Here is a 15,000-nt window from a genome sequence, read left to right as displayed (position 1 = left end):
CTGCTGGTGCTGCTTCGCTCTGCTGAACAATTGACCCCCCCCTGTGTTTGGGACAATGCAGGCAGGACCGAGGTGGTAGGGGGGCTCGGGGCGGCGAGAGCCGAGGGGAAGCGAGGCAAGCGAGGGGGTAGGGGGGCTCGGGGCGGCGGAGCGAGCGACGTGGTTCGCTGAGCACAATGGGTGAATTCATGCAACCCTGGTGGCTTGTGAGCTCCATTGTCCTCACAAAGTCATCTAGTTCTGGGCTCAAGTCAACGGTATTCATGGAGCAGTTGTATCAGTTTACCGACTGCAACTCAGACCTGGACACACCCCTGGTGGTGTCGAACACGCTACGGTGAAATTAGATTACCTGAAGCAGTTTAGGCGGGTTTATTGCTCAAGGGGGCCCTTGACAGCTGACCCGGCATGGAACCAGCCGGGGCCGATGGACTGCGGGGGAAAGTGAGGCAGTCCTGGGGGGTCCCAAGGCAGAGGGGGGGCCCATGGCAATAAAAAAAAAAAAAAAAAAAAAAAAAGTTTTTTATTTATTTTTTAAATTATCCACCAGTCCATAGTGTTAGGAGTCGCACACGGCCACGTCTCCCCCCCATCCCCGTCAACAATTCAGCGCAGGGGGCTGGTAGGGGGAATTCGGGGGGGGGGGGGGGGGGGGCATCAGTACCTCTTGTATACAGGGCCCAGGATTTGGTGCCACGGCCCTGGAACCAGCAACCCTGGAAGGCAGTCGGCATCTCCTCGGGACGCCACGGGCACTGACTGAGCGTCGGGGTTGCGGGGGTTATTAAGCGCCTTGGCTGGCGTCGCGCCATTTGAATACAGCAATTTGGATTTTAATTGAAATGTAAATGACTTCTCCGAACTCGTCGCTTAGTTTCCTGCTGGCTGCCCACACTCAATCATCTCAGGGTCTGATGGCATTCAGACGACGTGACGAAGCACCAGACGGTGGCCGGGACGCCCCTGAGAGAGGATTCGAGGTACAGACCTCAGCCTGCTTTGGTTTTAACCCTGTGTTCACTATTTACCATTCAGTCATCAAGCAACATGCTCTAGCCATAGGGACTTTCAGTAAACACATTTACATCTAGTGCATTTAGCAGAAGCTTTCATCCAAAGCGACTTACAATAATGTACATTTGTCAGAAGAAAGAGAAACAACAATATATCGCTGTCCTTACAGTAAGGATGTTCACAGAACCAAGTGGTAAGCACTAGGAATCGCTGTTAACCCATTTCCCGTAAACAGCAAAGATAGCTAGGATAAGATGCTAGCCGATGCTCAACACTATTCTTAAGTGCAAGGACGTAAGCCATACAATAATTGCGTACATTAAGTGCCCGGACGTACGACATACAAAAATTGCCTGCATTAAGTGTCAGGCTGTACGACATTCAATAATTGCGTACTTTAAGTGCAAGGAGGTACAACATACGATATTTGTGTACATTAAGTGCCCGGACGTACAACATGCAATAATTGCATAGATTAAGTGCCAGGACGTACGACATTCAATAATTGCGTACATTAAGTGCAAGGAGGTACAAGATATAATAATTGTGTAGATTCAGTGCCCGGACGTACAACATACAATAATTGCAGACATTAAATGCCAGGACGAACAACATACAATAAGAGCGACTCTGGAGTCCTGACATCGACGGGGACATACATGTCATTGAGAAGCAGGCAGTGGTCAGAGGGCATTCTGCTGCTCAGTGATGCCTACATATAGACTACAGCCATAGGGGTTCAAACCCAGAATCTGTCATGTTGGAGTCACACAAGCCTAGGCAAGCTATCCCACCCCTGTTTAGAGGTGGCTATTATGTGCTCTCCTGCTGCAGGCCAAACAGTGTTGAGCTGGGAGTTTGAATGGTGGCCACCCGAACAGGCCCTGCCCAAAGGTCTCCGTGCAAAGTTTGTGTTTCCAAGAAGCCAGAGAACATTGTTACATTATTTACCATGGTAAATGATGATTACTCACACACACGCACAAACACACGCGCAGACGCACACACACACACACACACACACACACACACACACACACACACACACACACACACACACACACACACACACACACACACACACAAACCGACAGCCCTGAATGAATCAAACCACATCCTCCCCCTGGCTGAGCAACTGGTCTCATATCCCGGGGGTATTGAGCAACGTGATCCGTGAACGATGTGCTTGTGACATCAGCCCAGGGATAGTGTTTCCGTCCCAGGTCTGTTCCTCTTCATTTCCTGTCCCTGCGGGTCGAACGCATTATTGCAACATCAGAACCCAATCATGATTAAGTCCGTGTCAGCACCTGCGTCACGCCGACGGGACGTGAGGAACGCGGTGGGCGGAGCCCTAATAGGTTCACCGGGAGGGCGGCCGGACGGACAGCCACCCTCGGCCCCCTGCGGTAAACCTGCCCGGGAATCGTCTCACACGCCCATGGAAGAACCACGCATGAGTCATCAGCGACACGCGTTATGTAAGATACATATTATGTATCCCCCCCCCTCCCCCCTCCCACCTGAATTACGCGTCCTCTGCTCCGGCTTGTAGACGGATGACATAACCTGCACGCAGCAGGCATCGGTGCGGTGTGAGTACATCCTTGAATTTAACCACACATCCCCCGGCACAGGTCAATGCTGTGCCTGTGACCCTACTGAGATTACCGGGCGCTGCCGTTCACTATAAGACCCAATCAGTTGTGTCATCATGGCACAAGTATCAGGCAAGTTAATACGCAAAGTAATGACAGACGTGAGGTAAGGAGTTCGAGAAAAACATTGGAGATAATTATAGCCTATAAAGGCGTTGATATTTATTCATCTATGTATTTATTTTTCTTGTTTGAAAAGCTTATCGGAGGAATGCATGATTCTTGTGACCATGTTGTTGCAGTTGTAATACTTCACCAAAACAAACTCAGCGAAAGCCTCAAGGCCAAGGAGAGGTTTTCACAGCTTGGCGGCTTGTTTTGTAGGCAGCAGCACTCTCTGCTGTGCTTTAAGTTGAACTACATCTACTAAACTAATATAGGATATGTATCGTATTATCATTACTTTATTTCAAGAGCAAAAGCGGCAATTTATTGAAGCCTTTTAGAATTATCTACAATCAATTATAGTTCTGAGCAATTGTGGTCCATGAATACTTTTTGTGCTACAATTCATCATTCAATTCATCTGAAATAAATGTTTATTCTTCTAGTTCAGTGGAATCAACGACTGACGTAAAGATTCCAAGGATCTTGGCAATATTCTAAAATGTGGTGACATAAACCGCGGCTGTCTGTGGACGCCAACTATGACCGAAAGCAAGGCGAGCCTGCTCCTTAATGACAGGTAACGCAATTCAGCAGTCGCTCTTGCACTGTTTCCACAGACAATAGAGGCATCCAACAAACGGCAGGTCAAGCACTTAACACCACACTGAATAAAGAGATCAACTTATTGACCAACTCAGGAACACATCCTGTATGCGTGTGCGTACGTGCGTAGTTGTGTGTGTGTGTGTGTGTGTGTGTGTGTGTGTGTGTGTGTGTGTGTGTGTGTGTGTGTGTGTGTGTGTGTGTGTGTGTGTGTGTGTGTGTGTGTGTGTGTGTGTGTGTGTGTGTGTGTGCGTTTGTGCGTGCGTGCTCGTGTGTGTGAGTGAACGTCCAGGTCCCGCTATAACATCCTTGTTTTACAACGTTGGGCTGTCCAGTTTGAGCCGTCTGAAAGCCTTTCCGGTGCGAGAGCCGCGCCGAGGTCCGGTCTCCGGTGTGCGACGCGGAGCCAGGGCGTGTTGGACGAGACGGGCCCTTGGCCGCGCGTCTCGGCAGCTTGCGGCGGATTAGAGCGCAGACAGTCCGCTGGCACAGGGGAGCGGCAGGACAGATGGTGTTTAGCCTGGCTAAGCTCTCGCTCGTCGCTGCTCAGACCCCGCATCAATAGCCAGTGAACTCTGCCGCCCGCCACGGGCGGTCTGTGCGCGGTACGAGGGAAGAGGTGGGAGGGTTGTTGTGTTTGGGTGCTGCTCGATCAGCCTGACTCATGGGTTGTTTTATGTGTGTAGTCTGAGTTAAAAGAAAACCGAACGTGATTTGGATGCGTTAGAAACAACAAACAGCCCTAGCTGTATTAAAAGATACGACCGCCACTATCCAATCACTCCGATAAACCCAGTGGGTGGTTGCTTATGTCTGAGTTCATGGCTTTGAATGCATTGTTTTTTTTTTTAAGTTGCTTCCATTCAATCCTTTCATGATGAGTCGAATGTATAATCCTTTTGTTTTGATTGAAATCGCTCCGCGAGGCGAGGAGACACCTGCCGTCCTCTCCAGAGCTTTGACCCTCATCCCCCCAGGACCAGCAACGGTACCGACTGATAAACTGATCGGGCGGATCAGTCTGATAAACCCCATGATGCATCAGAGAGGGTCAGATCATGTATGCATGCGATTAAAGGATGATTTCATCGGGGAGAGAGTGGGAAATGTTTGTTAATAAGGTGAGAGATGGCTCAGGTCAGGGAGGGTATGATGAGGTTAGGATCTGAAAGAAATGCATTTTGTCATGCATGAGTACAAACATGATCCGACTCAACCATGTGATTTACCCAACGTTCAACAAGGAAATGAGAAGAAAAGATTCCAGATGTACTCATGATATTTCTTTACTTGCATGTCAATTTGAGCTATAAAATAGGGATTTATACAACCTTTATGAGCATACAGTTAATCCAAAGCCTGTCTGAATGGGATCTAGAGAACACAGTTGAGAGCAAAATAAGATGAACAAAGCTACTCAAGATAACGGAATGGAACAGGAACGCCATGACAACGCCGTTGACATTACGGAACGCATCGTCATGACAACAGAGTTTGACGTGTTTCAGGAATCAGGTCGTCCACATCGGTCGGTGCAGCAAGGTTGCCGTGGTCCTTTCAGAGGTCAAAGGTCATCTGGTCAATGATTACGACTGGTCTGTACTGGGGCGACTGGCCGCTTCCCAGCGCTGGGACAGCCCGGTCACATGACCCCCCGGTCGGGAAGCCCGGGGCCCCTACGGAGACGAGATCAGAGACCAGCTGATGATGTCGTGGTGTGTCTGTGTGTGTGTGTCTGTGTGTGTGTGTGTGTGTGTGTGTGTGTGTGTGTGTGTGTGTGTCTGTGTGTGTGTGTGTGTGTGTGTGTGTGTGTGTGTGTGTGTGTGTGTGTGTGTGTGTGTGTGTGTGTGTGTGTGTGTGTGTGTGTGTGTGTGTGTGTGTGTGTGTGTGTGTGTGTCTGTGTGTGTGTGTGTGTGTAGGCAGTCTATCAATCTGGAGATGAAGGTGCAATGTTTATCCATAACAAATAATGCAGATTTTTTTTTTTGGCATAAAGCTTTCTATGTTTGGTCAGCCCTTACTAAAAGCTGTAAAACACTTTCTTCCATGTTCGGATCAGTAATCTTCCCATGTAAGTTATGATCCAAATGAAAGTATTAAAATGTGTGTGCGTGTGTGTGTGTGTGTGTGTCAGTGTGGGTGGGTATGTGTGTGAGTGTGGGTGCAAGCGTGTGTGTGTGTGTGTGTGTGTGTGTGTGTGTGTGTGTGTGTTTGAGATGTGTTTACTTAACCCCAACCCCCAGTTTTTCAATTAAAGTGTCACATCACGTGTATAATTATTCTTTCAGAATGACCTTACTAAACATTCAAAACAGCCTTCCCCGAGCGTTTACCACACACTTTAGATGTGAGCGCAGAGTGATGGGGCTCAGTGGTTGTTGGGTAAACGCAGTCTAATTGCTGTAATTGACTTCGCATTGCCTTGATCCCATAAATACCAGCTGCTATCTCCTGAAGCTCAAAACAAACACAAAGTCATTTACTTTAACTCTTTGTTCCAGGCAGGAGACAAGTTGTTCCCTGTGAGCTCGAAACAACACACACAAACACACGCACGCACACAAGCATGCACACAGGTACACACACACACACACACACACACACAAACACACATGCAGATGCAGACACCACACACACAAAAGCACTCATACACTCACAAACACACACACACACACACACGCACACAAATGCAAGTACACACACACACACACAGACACGTTAAACCAGAGGGTAGCCGTGGTTACAGTAACGAGAGCCGACATGTCACCTGTGTCTGGCCAGAGCTCGGCCCGCCTGTCCTGGGCGGTGGCGGCCAAATCCGGTCCAATTTCCCCTTGGACTGCTGCCTGGGATCTGCGGGAACGCAAACAGGGCCACACAGATTTCACTGAGACAGCCATAATACCGGCATTATGCAACCATGATATGACCACGACTCACACACAAACACACAAACAAACCCCTACACTATGCTAGCTTGGGCGTCAGACTGTCGCCCTGCAGCCCGATCTGCACACAGAGTATTAATGAAGTTTAGAATATCTTAGACTTTTGTGTAATGTTCTCAACAAAAAAGAAAGGCGGCAGGCGTGTGCTGTTTAGGCGGCCGCCTGAGCTGTCAAGTGCCGTGGGAAACCCTGCAGTATGGACGGTGTACCCCTTGCTTCTGGCGTGCACGTAGTGTCGTGCGGCCACCCTATCCGTCTGTGGGCTCACCTGCTGCTGTGCTGCTGTCTGTGGGTGCGGCTGGGTCCTCGTCCTCCTGGGGCTGGAGGCTCTCTCCGTACAGAGCACACCTCTGTCTGCGCAGCTCCTCCTCTCGCTCCCTGGACTCCTGGATGTCCTTCTGGACCTCCGGCTGGCGGGCCAGCGCAGGCCGCAGCTTGACGAACGGGTTCGCCCCCAGAAAGGGCTCCAGCTTTTTAGCCTTGCTCCGGCTCCCCGGTTTGGACGCCAGGGCCTCAACGCTCAGAGAGTCCATGCTCCTGTGATGGCGCAGATTGTGCTCGAGCCTGCGGTAGGGCCCTGCGACAGGGCTCCGGGACCGGCACCTCTCCCTTCTCCACCCCCCGTTGGTGGCCTCGGATCGGGGTACCCTGAGGGACTGGGTCCGGCAGACCGGCTGGCCCCGCAGAGACAGCATCTCCATGCTGCGGGTGCGCTCCAGAACCGAGGGGTAGACGGGGTCCGTGAAGGTGGTTTTACTGAGCCTGACCGCCCCCTCGGCGGAGCCCCGCAGGAGGCCCTCGAAGAGCTTCTTGGTCTCCTTCAGTTGCCGGGTCCCCTCCTTGCGGTACTCCCCGGGGATGGTGCCCTGGTTGACCAGCACCAGCTCCCTCTGCCGCTCCTGGCTGATCTCCTTCTGCATCTTCTTCTCCGAGAACTGCCGGGTCAGGCACCTGGCCGTGCCGGTTTCTCCGCCCGGCAGCTCTTTGAGGAGGATAGGGGTCTTGAAGGGAATCTCCAGCACATCGGGGCTGATCTCCACAACGGGGGTCTCGGTGGGGGTCGGCGCCCCCTGCGCATGCGTCGGGGAGACGTCCGCCGAGACCCCGGTGTCACTCTGATGATCGCTTGGGATGTTCTCTAACCGTGGGACCCCGAGGTGAGGGCGGGGGGCTAGGGTGGGATCCACCGGTATCGCTGCCAACCCCTCTTTGATAACACCCTCTTCGGTCCTTTCACTCTCTCCCTGTCCCTCGGTCCGTCCACACTCTTCATCCTCTCCCACCAGGGTTGATCTGTTCTCCACCCTTAGTTCGACTTCATAAGCCCCGCCCTCCTCCCCCGCTCCCAAACTCTGCCCCTCACTCCACGCTGCACCGCTCTCCTGCTCCCCTTCCTCTCCTTCATCAGCCGTCTGATTGGCTGGGACCCCGGCGGGCGGTGTGGTGGGCGGCTGTGTGTCCTGTCTGTCCTGGACGTACTGCAGCCGCTGAAGCAACAGCTCCCCCTGCTGGATCACGTAGGATATGGCCTCGCTCCCGTCGCTCTGACTCTGTCGGCGGCCAGGTTCCGGAGTAGGGAGCAGGAGCTCAGTGTGTTGGTCGGCGGAGGACTCGACAGCGAGGTGGGTGGAAAGGGATGGTAGGTTGTCACTCTGCCTCCTGACTCCCAACTGTTCCTTCACCGTGTCACTGTCCAGCGGTTCGACAATATCTGGTACCTCCTCCTCCATGATGTTTTCTGGAGGACGGTCATCTTCCTGAGCGGACTCAATGTCTGTTAGGTCTGTCACATCTGAAGCAAGGCAGTCATGGCCGGCAATACCCCCATTTGTTGGGCTGAGAGAGTTTGTGCCAGCAGAGACAGAAGAGGTGTCCTCACTTTCTCCCGGAGATTTAATCCCCGGGGGAAGAGATTTGTTCTGCCCTGAAGGCAACAGGGTGCCGCTCTCCTCTTCCTCTCGACCGTCCTCCAGGTCTGAAGGGGGGGAGGTCGAGGCCTTGTATTCCTCAGTGGAGATAGTTACCCCCATCCGACCAGAATGGCTCCCAGATCCCTCTTCAGGGTCCTTCGACGTGTCGGGACTGCGCGGTTGCTCTGATGCATCGCTGCTAGTTTGCGCCAGGGTTTCGACTCCGCCCGCCATAATCAGGCTTTCAATGTGTTGTGCTGTATTGGCGTCCTTCTCTTCACAGGCGGTTTCGGTTTCCATATCCCCTGGCTGCTGTTGATCCTCTGGGTCCCGGTTCCCCTCTCTCTCGCTGCCTGTTTCCTCGTCCGTGACCTCGCTGTGCTCAGCCACCGTCTGTCTCTCGGCAGGGCGCCTCCCTAAGCCGGCAGGATTTCCCTTAGCCTGCGTGACCTCACCTGTCCCTCCAGCGGGACAGCTCACGCAAGGATCATGGGCAGGGGTGTGAGTCGGTGGCGTAGCTTCTCCTGGCGGTGGTGGCGGTGCGGTGCACCGTCGCGGAGGAGGCAGGAAGACGTAGACCTGAGCCTCTACGCCGGCGGCGCCAGAGGCAGCACCGGCCCCCAGGTCCGATCCATGTGTCTGGGCGGAGGTCGGACGGGGGGGTCGAGGGTCAGGGTGGAGGTCCAGCGTCATCCACAGGCCCGGGTCATCCCGGGACACCGGGCTCCCGGGGGAGCTCAGAGAATCTGCCTTCATTGCCATGGTAACGGCACAGATGAAGCACTGGCACTGGGTTCAGTCTCCCGGACCGCACTGATCACGAGGAGACTACAAGTTACCGTCACTTGTCGCTTTAGAGATGAATGCAACCTGTTTAAGTGTGCCTTCTGTTGAGCCTGACCTTTTTACAAACCATTACAAAACAGCAAAAAAGTTTCTTTAATATGGAGCGCTTTTTAAAGGCATGTCACTGGTAATGAAAGAGCGTTCATGAGGTGCTACATAAATTCAGTCGAGTAGTTATTTCAGCATCTTTGTATTATTCCAGCACATGGCTCCACGCTCCGTCCTATTTGCCTCTGGGTGCGAGTTCACCTGTCCATGTTTATTCTTTAATAGATTCTCTCTCACTTGTTTACTAAGCAGGGGGATGTCCCCTCCTGCTGCGATCCGTTCGGCTCACTAGGACGACCCCTCTGCTAATCAGCTTCCTGCTGTCGCCGTGCCGACGCAGCGCTGCAGACGACCATGCTGCTAATGAGGTCTATAAACGACATGGATGCCTGTGAAATCACATCAAACCATCCAGCTCCCTTCGGAGGACCCACAGAATTACACGCCACAATTTCTTTAGTGAGTCAACTTTAGCCGAGGCCTTTTTCCGAAGCCACTTGCAGCGCATGTTTGGTCATTCAGGCAGGGGGTGAGGGCATCTTGCCCTCGCTGGCCTGTTGCCGGACAATTATCAACAATCGATTGGTGTGGCATTAAAACCAGACCAAGATCCTGATCTTGCCGGTTTGAATAAGAAGTGATGCTGGAGAGTCATGTAGCCTCCATCTATATTCATACTGATTCATACGTCTTCACTCTTCGCACCTGCATTCATGGATTCAGGCAGGGTGTGGGATTATCAACCGCAGCGCCACATTGGGACAGGAGATATTAATACAAGGTAATGAGCTTAGCTGTGTAATTCCACTCTCTCGGCTAGGGAGAGAATGATGCCGCAGCATTACTGTTAACACACTCTGGATCTCTACTTACAGGGACATTGATACACACTCTATTCACATGCACTGGTGGAAAGGGTTTCAACGCTAGTAGTTAAGTACAATACGGATCTACTTTGCTTGGGGATTTTTAAAGCAAACATTTTGCATTAGACTTTCCTTCATTGTCATTTATATTTGTTTTGAGTGAATGAGTAGGTTGTTTTCAATTACTAGGATGTAAGTAAAGATTGCTGTTCTTGTGGGATGGGTGTTTATAGGTCTAAAGAAAACATAGACTTAACATCTACATTTTACTGAACAAAGTACCCCCAATTTCAAAGGAACAGGCGAGAGAGAGAGAGAGAGAGAGAGAGAGAGAGAGAGAGAGAGAGAGAGAGAGAGACTCAGAAACCTAGTATGAAAGCACCAACCTGTTTGAGAGCTGGCGTGTTGGACGGTGACCCCCCTGTACTCACCTCAGAGACACCGATATGAGCCTTGGGGCTTATGAACCTGATTAACACCTGCAGGACTCGCACACCTGCTTTCTGTCAGCTGACCTGAGGATCAGGATACGAGTCGACAGATTCCAGCGGTCATCAACAAAAATAAGGAAACAACAACCCTTTCAAACAACATTATTTAATGATACATTCCAGTTGTCCAGTTGATCACAATTCTCCAGCAGCTACAGTCAAGTGGTCAAAAACTGGTTAAAAAAGAACCCCAAAGAAACATGAGTAATATTTCAATATTGTAATGTTAAAAGTCTATATGTTATGAAGATATTTTATTCAATTAAATGCTTTGTATCCTTTGGAAATAACGTAGGCTACACAGTCGATTTGTACCGTAACGAATACAATTCTTCCTTTGGGCTCTTAATCCATGTGAGTGATGCGTGTGTGTGATCTCTTGGCTCAAGCCTGTATGCGAGCCCCGGTCATTGTAGTTCTCCTTGTCTTCCAGCAGGGGGAAGGCATGGTTTACATTAAATACGCTTCAGCGGTAATTCAGTCACCGTTCCTCAAAACAAGTGCTCTGTTCTCGGCCACGCGGATAGAGTAGTGTTTGTAGTAGTCCACCGCTTTCCGATTGGATGAACAAACAAAAACACAATTGTTATCCAGCGAACTTTTCTCTTATCTTAGTATGATGTCGTCTGTGGTCACTGCAAGGCGTTGTACCTATTTCGTACACAATATGTTCAATCTGCATCTTCAGAATGAACTAAATGATCAATTATAATCATGTTGTGTAATACTAACCTGAACACAATGTTAATGTTATGTTTATTTGAATGAATTGAATGTCATGAAATTGTCATGTATTGTCAAACATAATGTAAGAGGCAGCCATGGCAATGTTTGTTTGTTATTTCTTAGATTAATCAGGTTAAATAAAACAGCATATAACATGCTATGATCTGTGGCAAATTCTCTCTCTCTCTCTCTCTCTCTCTCTCTCTCTCTCTCTCTCTCCCTCTCTCCCTCTCTCCCTTTCTCCCTCTCTCCCCCTCCCCTCTCTCTCTCCCTCGTTGTAGTTCTCAGTTTTGTCCAACAGGAGGCAGAAGTGGTTTGCGGTACTTTCTCGTTTCCTTTCTTTATTTCTCCCTCTCCTTCTCTCCTCCCCCTCCCTGCTACATGACAGAGCAGCATTGACAGGCCTTGGGTTTGGAGGACTCCTCTGTCTCCTTGCTCCCCTCCTTGGGTGTGGCCGGCTCCGAGGGCACCTCGACAGGCTCCGCCCCCTTGGCCGGGGCCCGCTTCACGCTCCCGTCCAGCCGGACCTCCTGGAACGCGCCGTCCCGCTCAGGGGCCCCGCCCGGCCCCGCGGGACCCCCGTTCGCGGAGGGCTCCAGAACCTCCTCTCTCTCCTCTTCGTCGCCGTCGTCGTCCCCGGCGTCGATGACCACTCGCTCCACGGTGAGCACGCCCCCGCGGTCGTCGCGGCCCAGGGCCACGCCCTCCGGCCCCTCCCGCTGGTCGGAGTCGGCGTAGCCCAGGAAGGTCAGGACCACCGGGGTCTCGTAGTCCGGCCCCGCCCCCGGCGCCGCCTCCGTGACGATTGGCTGACCGGCCGCCTCCCTCACCGTCGTGGCAGACTCCACCAGGCCGCGGGTGACGGCCACGCCCCCTCCCTCCTCCGCTCCCGCCTCCCCGACCTGGGCCCCGCCCCCCGATCCGCCCCTCACCTCCACGACGCGCGGCGACGCGCCCACGGACCCCGCGGCCGCCGGGGACCCCCGGGAGCGTTCTCCGTCGCTGGCGTCCGACGCCGCGCTCGCGCTCGTCGTCACGGCGACGTCGTCCAGCAGCACCGTCATCCCCACGCCGTCGATGGCGCTCAGGATGCGCCCCAGCTCCTCCGCCGAGGGCTGGGCGCCGCCCCCGCCGATGGCGTGCACGCTCTTGCGGCCGTCGTCGAACACCGTGGTCGCCATGGCGCCCACCGGCGCCGACATGGGCGCCACGGAGCGGACCACGGTGGCGCCCGTCCGGGGGTCGACCTCCACCTGCACCGCCACCATCCCCAGGACTGCAGCGGGACGCACACACACAACACACGCAGAACACACACACAACGGTAAATGGTTAACGGTCTGCATTTATACAGCGCCTTTGTAACCAGTGGCCACTCAGTTACCCCCCCCCCCCCCCCCCACAAAAGACACACAAGACATTGAACTGAGATATCAGCAGACTAATCTGCCAGCAAATCATCCATTTGTTCTTGGATACGTGTCTGGCCCCCCTCCCGTCCAGACAGAGTCCAGGCACACCTCCAGGGTTGAAAAGTTTTTATGTTGTTGGTCCACTGCCCAATTGGATCTGTAATGGCTATTTGTGGCGTGAGCGTGTGTGTGTGTGTGTGTGTGTGTGTGTGTGCGTGTGTGTGTCTGTGTCTGTGTCTGTGTCTGTGTGTGTGTGTGTGTGTGTGTGTGTGTGTGTGTGTGTGTGTGTGTGTGTGTGTGTGTGTGTGTGCGTGTATCTGTTTGTGTATGTGTATATGTGTGTGGTACGTGCCTGTGTGTGTGTTTGGTACGTGCATGTGTGCATGTGCACTTGACTAAAGTTAATCTCAACATCCCAGGCAAGCACGAACAACTCCACAGCTCGCTCATCAACGGCTCTGAAGCCCAGCGTGATAACAGCTGGCCCAGCAGGGTGGCAGGCTATCACGGGTGAGGGGCTGGGGGGATTCTACACATCCCAACATGAACAAACACAGCAGGCTAAATATAACAGGGCGGATGGCTTCCAGGGGCCGAACAATCCTTAAGTCCTTCCCAGGGGCCACAGCAACATGGACACACACACGCCCAAACACACAAACACTCACTCACACACCCACATAAGGCAAAATGGACACACATAGAAACACATACACATACACAAACATGCACACACACACACACAGACACACACACACACACACACACACACACACACACACACACACACACATTCTCATCAGCGAGAAGAGTCATGAGGGGAAAGAGGGGCAGGGGGCCGACAGGATAAACAACATCACTGTCCACTCGGCCCCTTGTCTTTAAGACGTTCTGCTGATCCTCTATGGGGGTGACGCATCGAGGTCACCCTGGGGTGCAGAGGAGCTCTCACAGTCCGCTCAGAACCTTTCCTTCCCAATTTGTCTCGGAAATGGACAAAACAAATCTTGTGATTCACGAGAGATGTTCCCTGATACCAAAGAGGAAGAGCGTGCTCATCATCGTTCCTAAGGATGTCTGAGCCGCCTGGCATGACCTGCGTGACCTGCATGACCTCAATTAACCACAACCCCCTTTAATCAAACTCTGCTTCTGCTCGTCTGTTCTTCATGCAACCTTGCCCACAGGAAGTGCAACCGTTTTAATTGGATATTTTTAACTAATGCAGCCTTACAGCAAGGATGTTATTTTAATCTGTGATGACGAGAGAGGGCGTAGCTCTTCTGAAGTAAGGGCACTCCGTGTTGAAGCCACCCGTCTAAAAGTGCGTATTGGAAGTTAGATACTGCAGTGAAGAATCCTATAGGAAAAAAATTCGAATACACCATTTTTTTGTTTTTATCAATAAATCTACACTACAAGTGGCATCTTGAGCCGTTTTTGTGATACAATATTACTTCCGCATCTCAAACACTCGTTTTCGAGTGTGACGTAGGAATTGGTAGACGGACGTTCTAATCATCATAGACTACATAGGCAACATAACAACAATGGATAACAGTTTCGGACCACTTACGTACAATTTTGAGCCAGCTAGCCGTGAGGGAGAACAACCAACTAATTGGGGGAGACACCATGGCAATAGGAGGGAGATAGAGTTGTGGTGTCAGGAGAATTATGGTGAACCAGGAGCGGCTGAACATCAACACGGCCACAGAGGAAGAGCTCATGACCCTGCCCGGGGTCAACCGCCCCGTGGCGCGGAGCATCGTGGAGTACCGGGACTGCAGAAGAAGGTGGAGGACCTAGCGCTGGTGAGTGGGATAGGCGCCACCAAACTGGAGATTATTAAAGTGGAGATCTGTGTGTCGAGTAGGACCAGTTCGTCGCAGCACTCCCCGTCCTCCCTGCGGAGAGACCCGGAGCATATGTCCTCCTGCAGCGGCATGAACATCAACACCGCCACCCCGCCGCAGCTCATGAGCATCCGCGGCATCACGGAGAAAATCGCCCGGAACATTGTCGCCTATCGGACCCAACACGGTCCGTTCAAGAGCATCGAGGACCTGGTTCGGGTCGATCACATAAACTGCTCCCTACTGGACAAGATCCGTTTCCAGGTGTTTGTGGAGCGCTCAAGAACTCTGTCCACCAATACCAACGGCGGGCTGACCTACACGGGTCGGTCCCATCCGAGCCCAACCTCGTTCAGCCTCCGGAGCGACGACCTCGACCTCCCGCCGGGAGGACCCACGCAGATGGTGTCCCTGCGGCCCCGCGTGGCACCGGCCCCGCGTGGCACCGGCCCCGGGCCCGCGGGACGGCCGGGCCGCGGTGCGCCTGGCCACCTGGGACCTTCAGCGCTGCTCC

At 52.6% G+C, this 15,000-nt stretch overlaps 2 protein-coding genes across 3 annotated transcripts in view; both read right to left on the bottom strand.

Annotated features, from left to right (window-relative positions):
* Positions 1-4,653: 4,653 nt before the first annotated feature.
* LOC132452646 (uncharacterized) lies at positions 4,654-10,480 on the bottom strand. The gene is made up of 3 exons (XM_060045376.1): positions 6,600-10,480; positions 6,151-6,236; positions 4,654-5,059 (listed from the first exon to the last, which is right to left on the bottom strand). The coding sequence occupies exons 1-3, from the start codon at positions 9,001-9,003 to the stop codon at positions 4,970-4,972; spliced, it is 2,580 nt and encodes an 859-aa protein (XP_059901359.1). The 5' UTR covers positions 9,004-10,480; the 3' UTR covers positions 4,654-4,969.
* Positions 10,481-10,582: 102 nt separating this feature from the next.
* Positions 10,583-15,000, bottom strand: part of LOC132452703 (paralemmin-1-like) — a 21,263-nt gene continuing 16,845 nt past the window's right edge. For both annotated transcript variants that reach the window (XM_060045444.1, XM_060045453.1), the window contains one exon: positions 10,583-12,494. In XM_060045444.1, coding sequence (XP_059901427.1) covers positions 11,596-12,494 — 899 coding nt within the window. In that variant the 3' untranslated portion in view covers positions 10,583-11,595. The remainder of the gene's footprint in view (positions 12,495-15,000) is intronic.

The sequence above is a fragment of the Gadus macrocephalus genome, chromosome 2 (assembly GCF_031168955.1).
Source record: "Gadus macrocephalus chromosome 2, ASM3116895v1".
NCBI classification, from domain to species: Eukaryota; Metazoa; Chordata; class Actinopteri; order Gadiformes; family Gadidae; genus Gadus; species Gadus macrocephalus.
Note: the sequence above shows the minus strand (reverse complement) of the source record. Positions and strands in the feature narration are given on the sequence as shown.

What these genes read in the sequence shown, in the direction of transcription:
- LOC132452646 (XM_060045376.1), bottom strand. Translation starts at nt 9,003, where the DNA reads ATGGCAATGAAGGCAGATTCTCTGAGCTCCCCCGGGAGCCCGGTGTCC. An exon ending in AGACAGCAGCACAGCAGCAG is followed by an intron (nt 6,237 to 6,599) that starts GTGAGCCCACAG and finishes GCGTTCCCGCAG; the next exon opens with ATCCCAGGCAGCAGTCCAAG. An exon ending in CGAGCTCTGGCCAGACACAG is followed by an intron (nt 5,060 to 6,150) that starts GTGACATGTCGG and finishes TCGTCTCCGTAG; the next exon opens with GGGCCCCGGGCTTCCCGACC.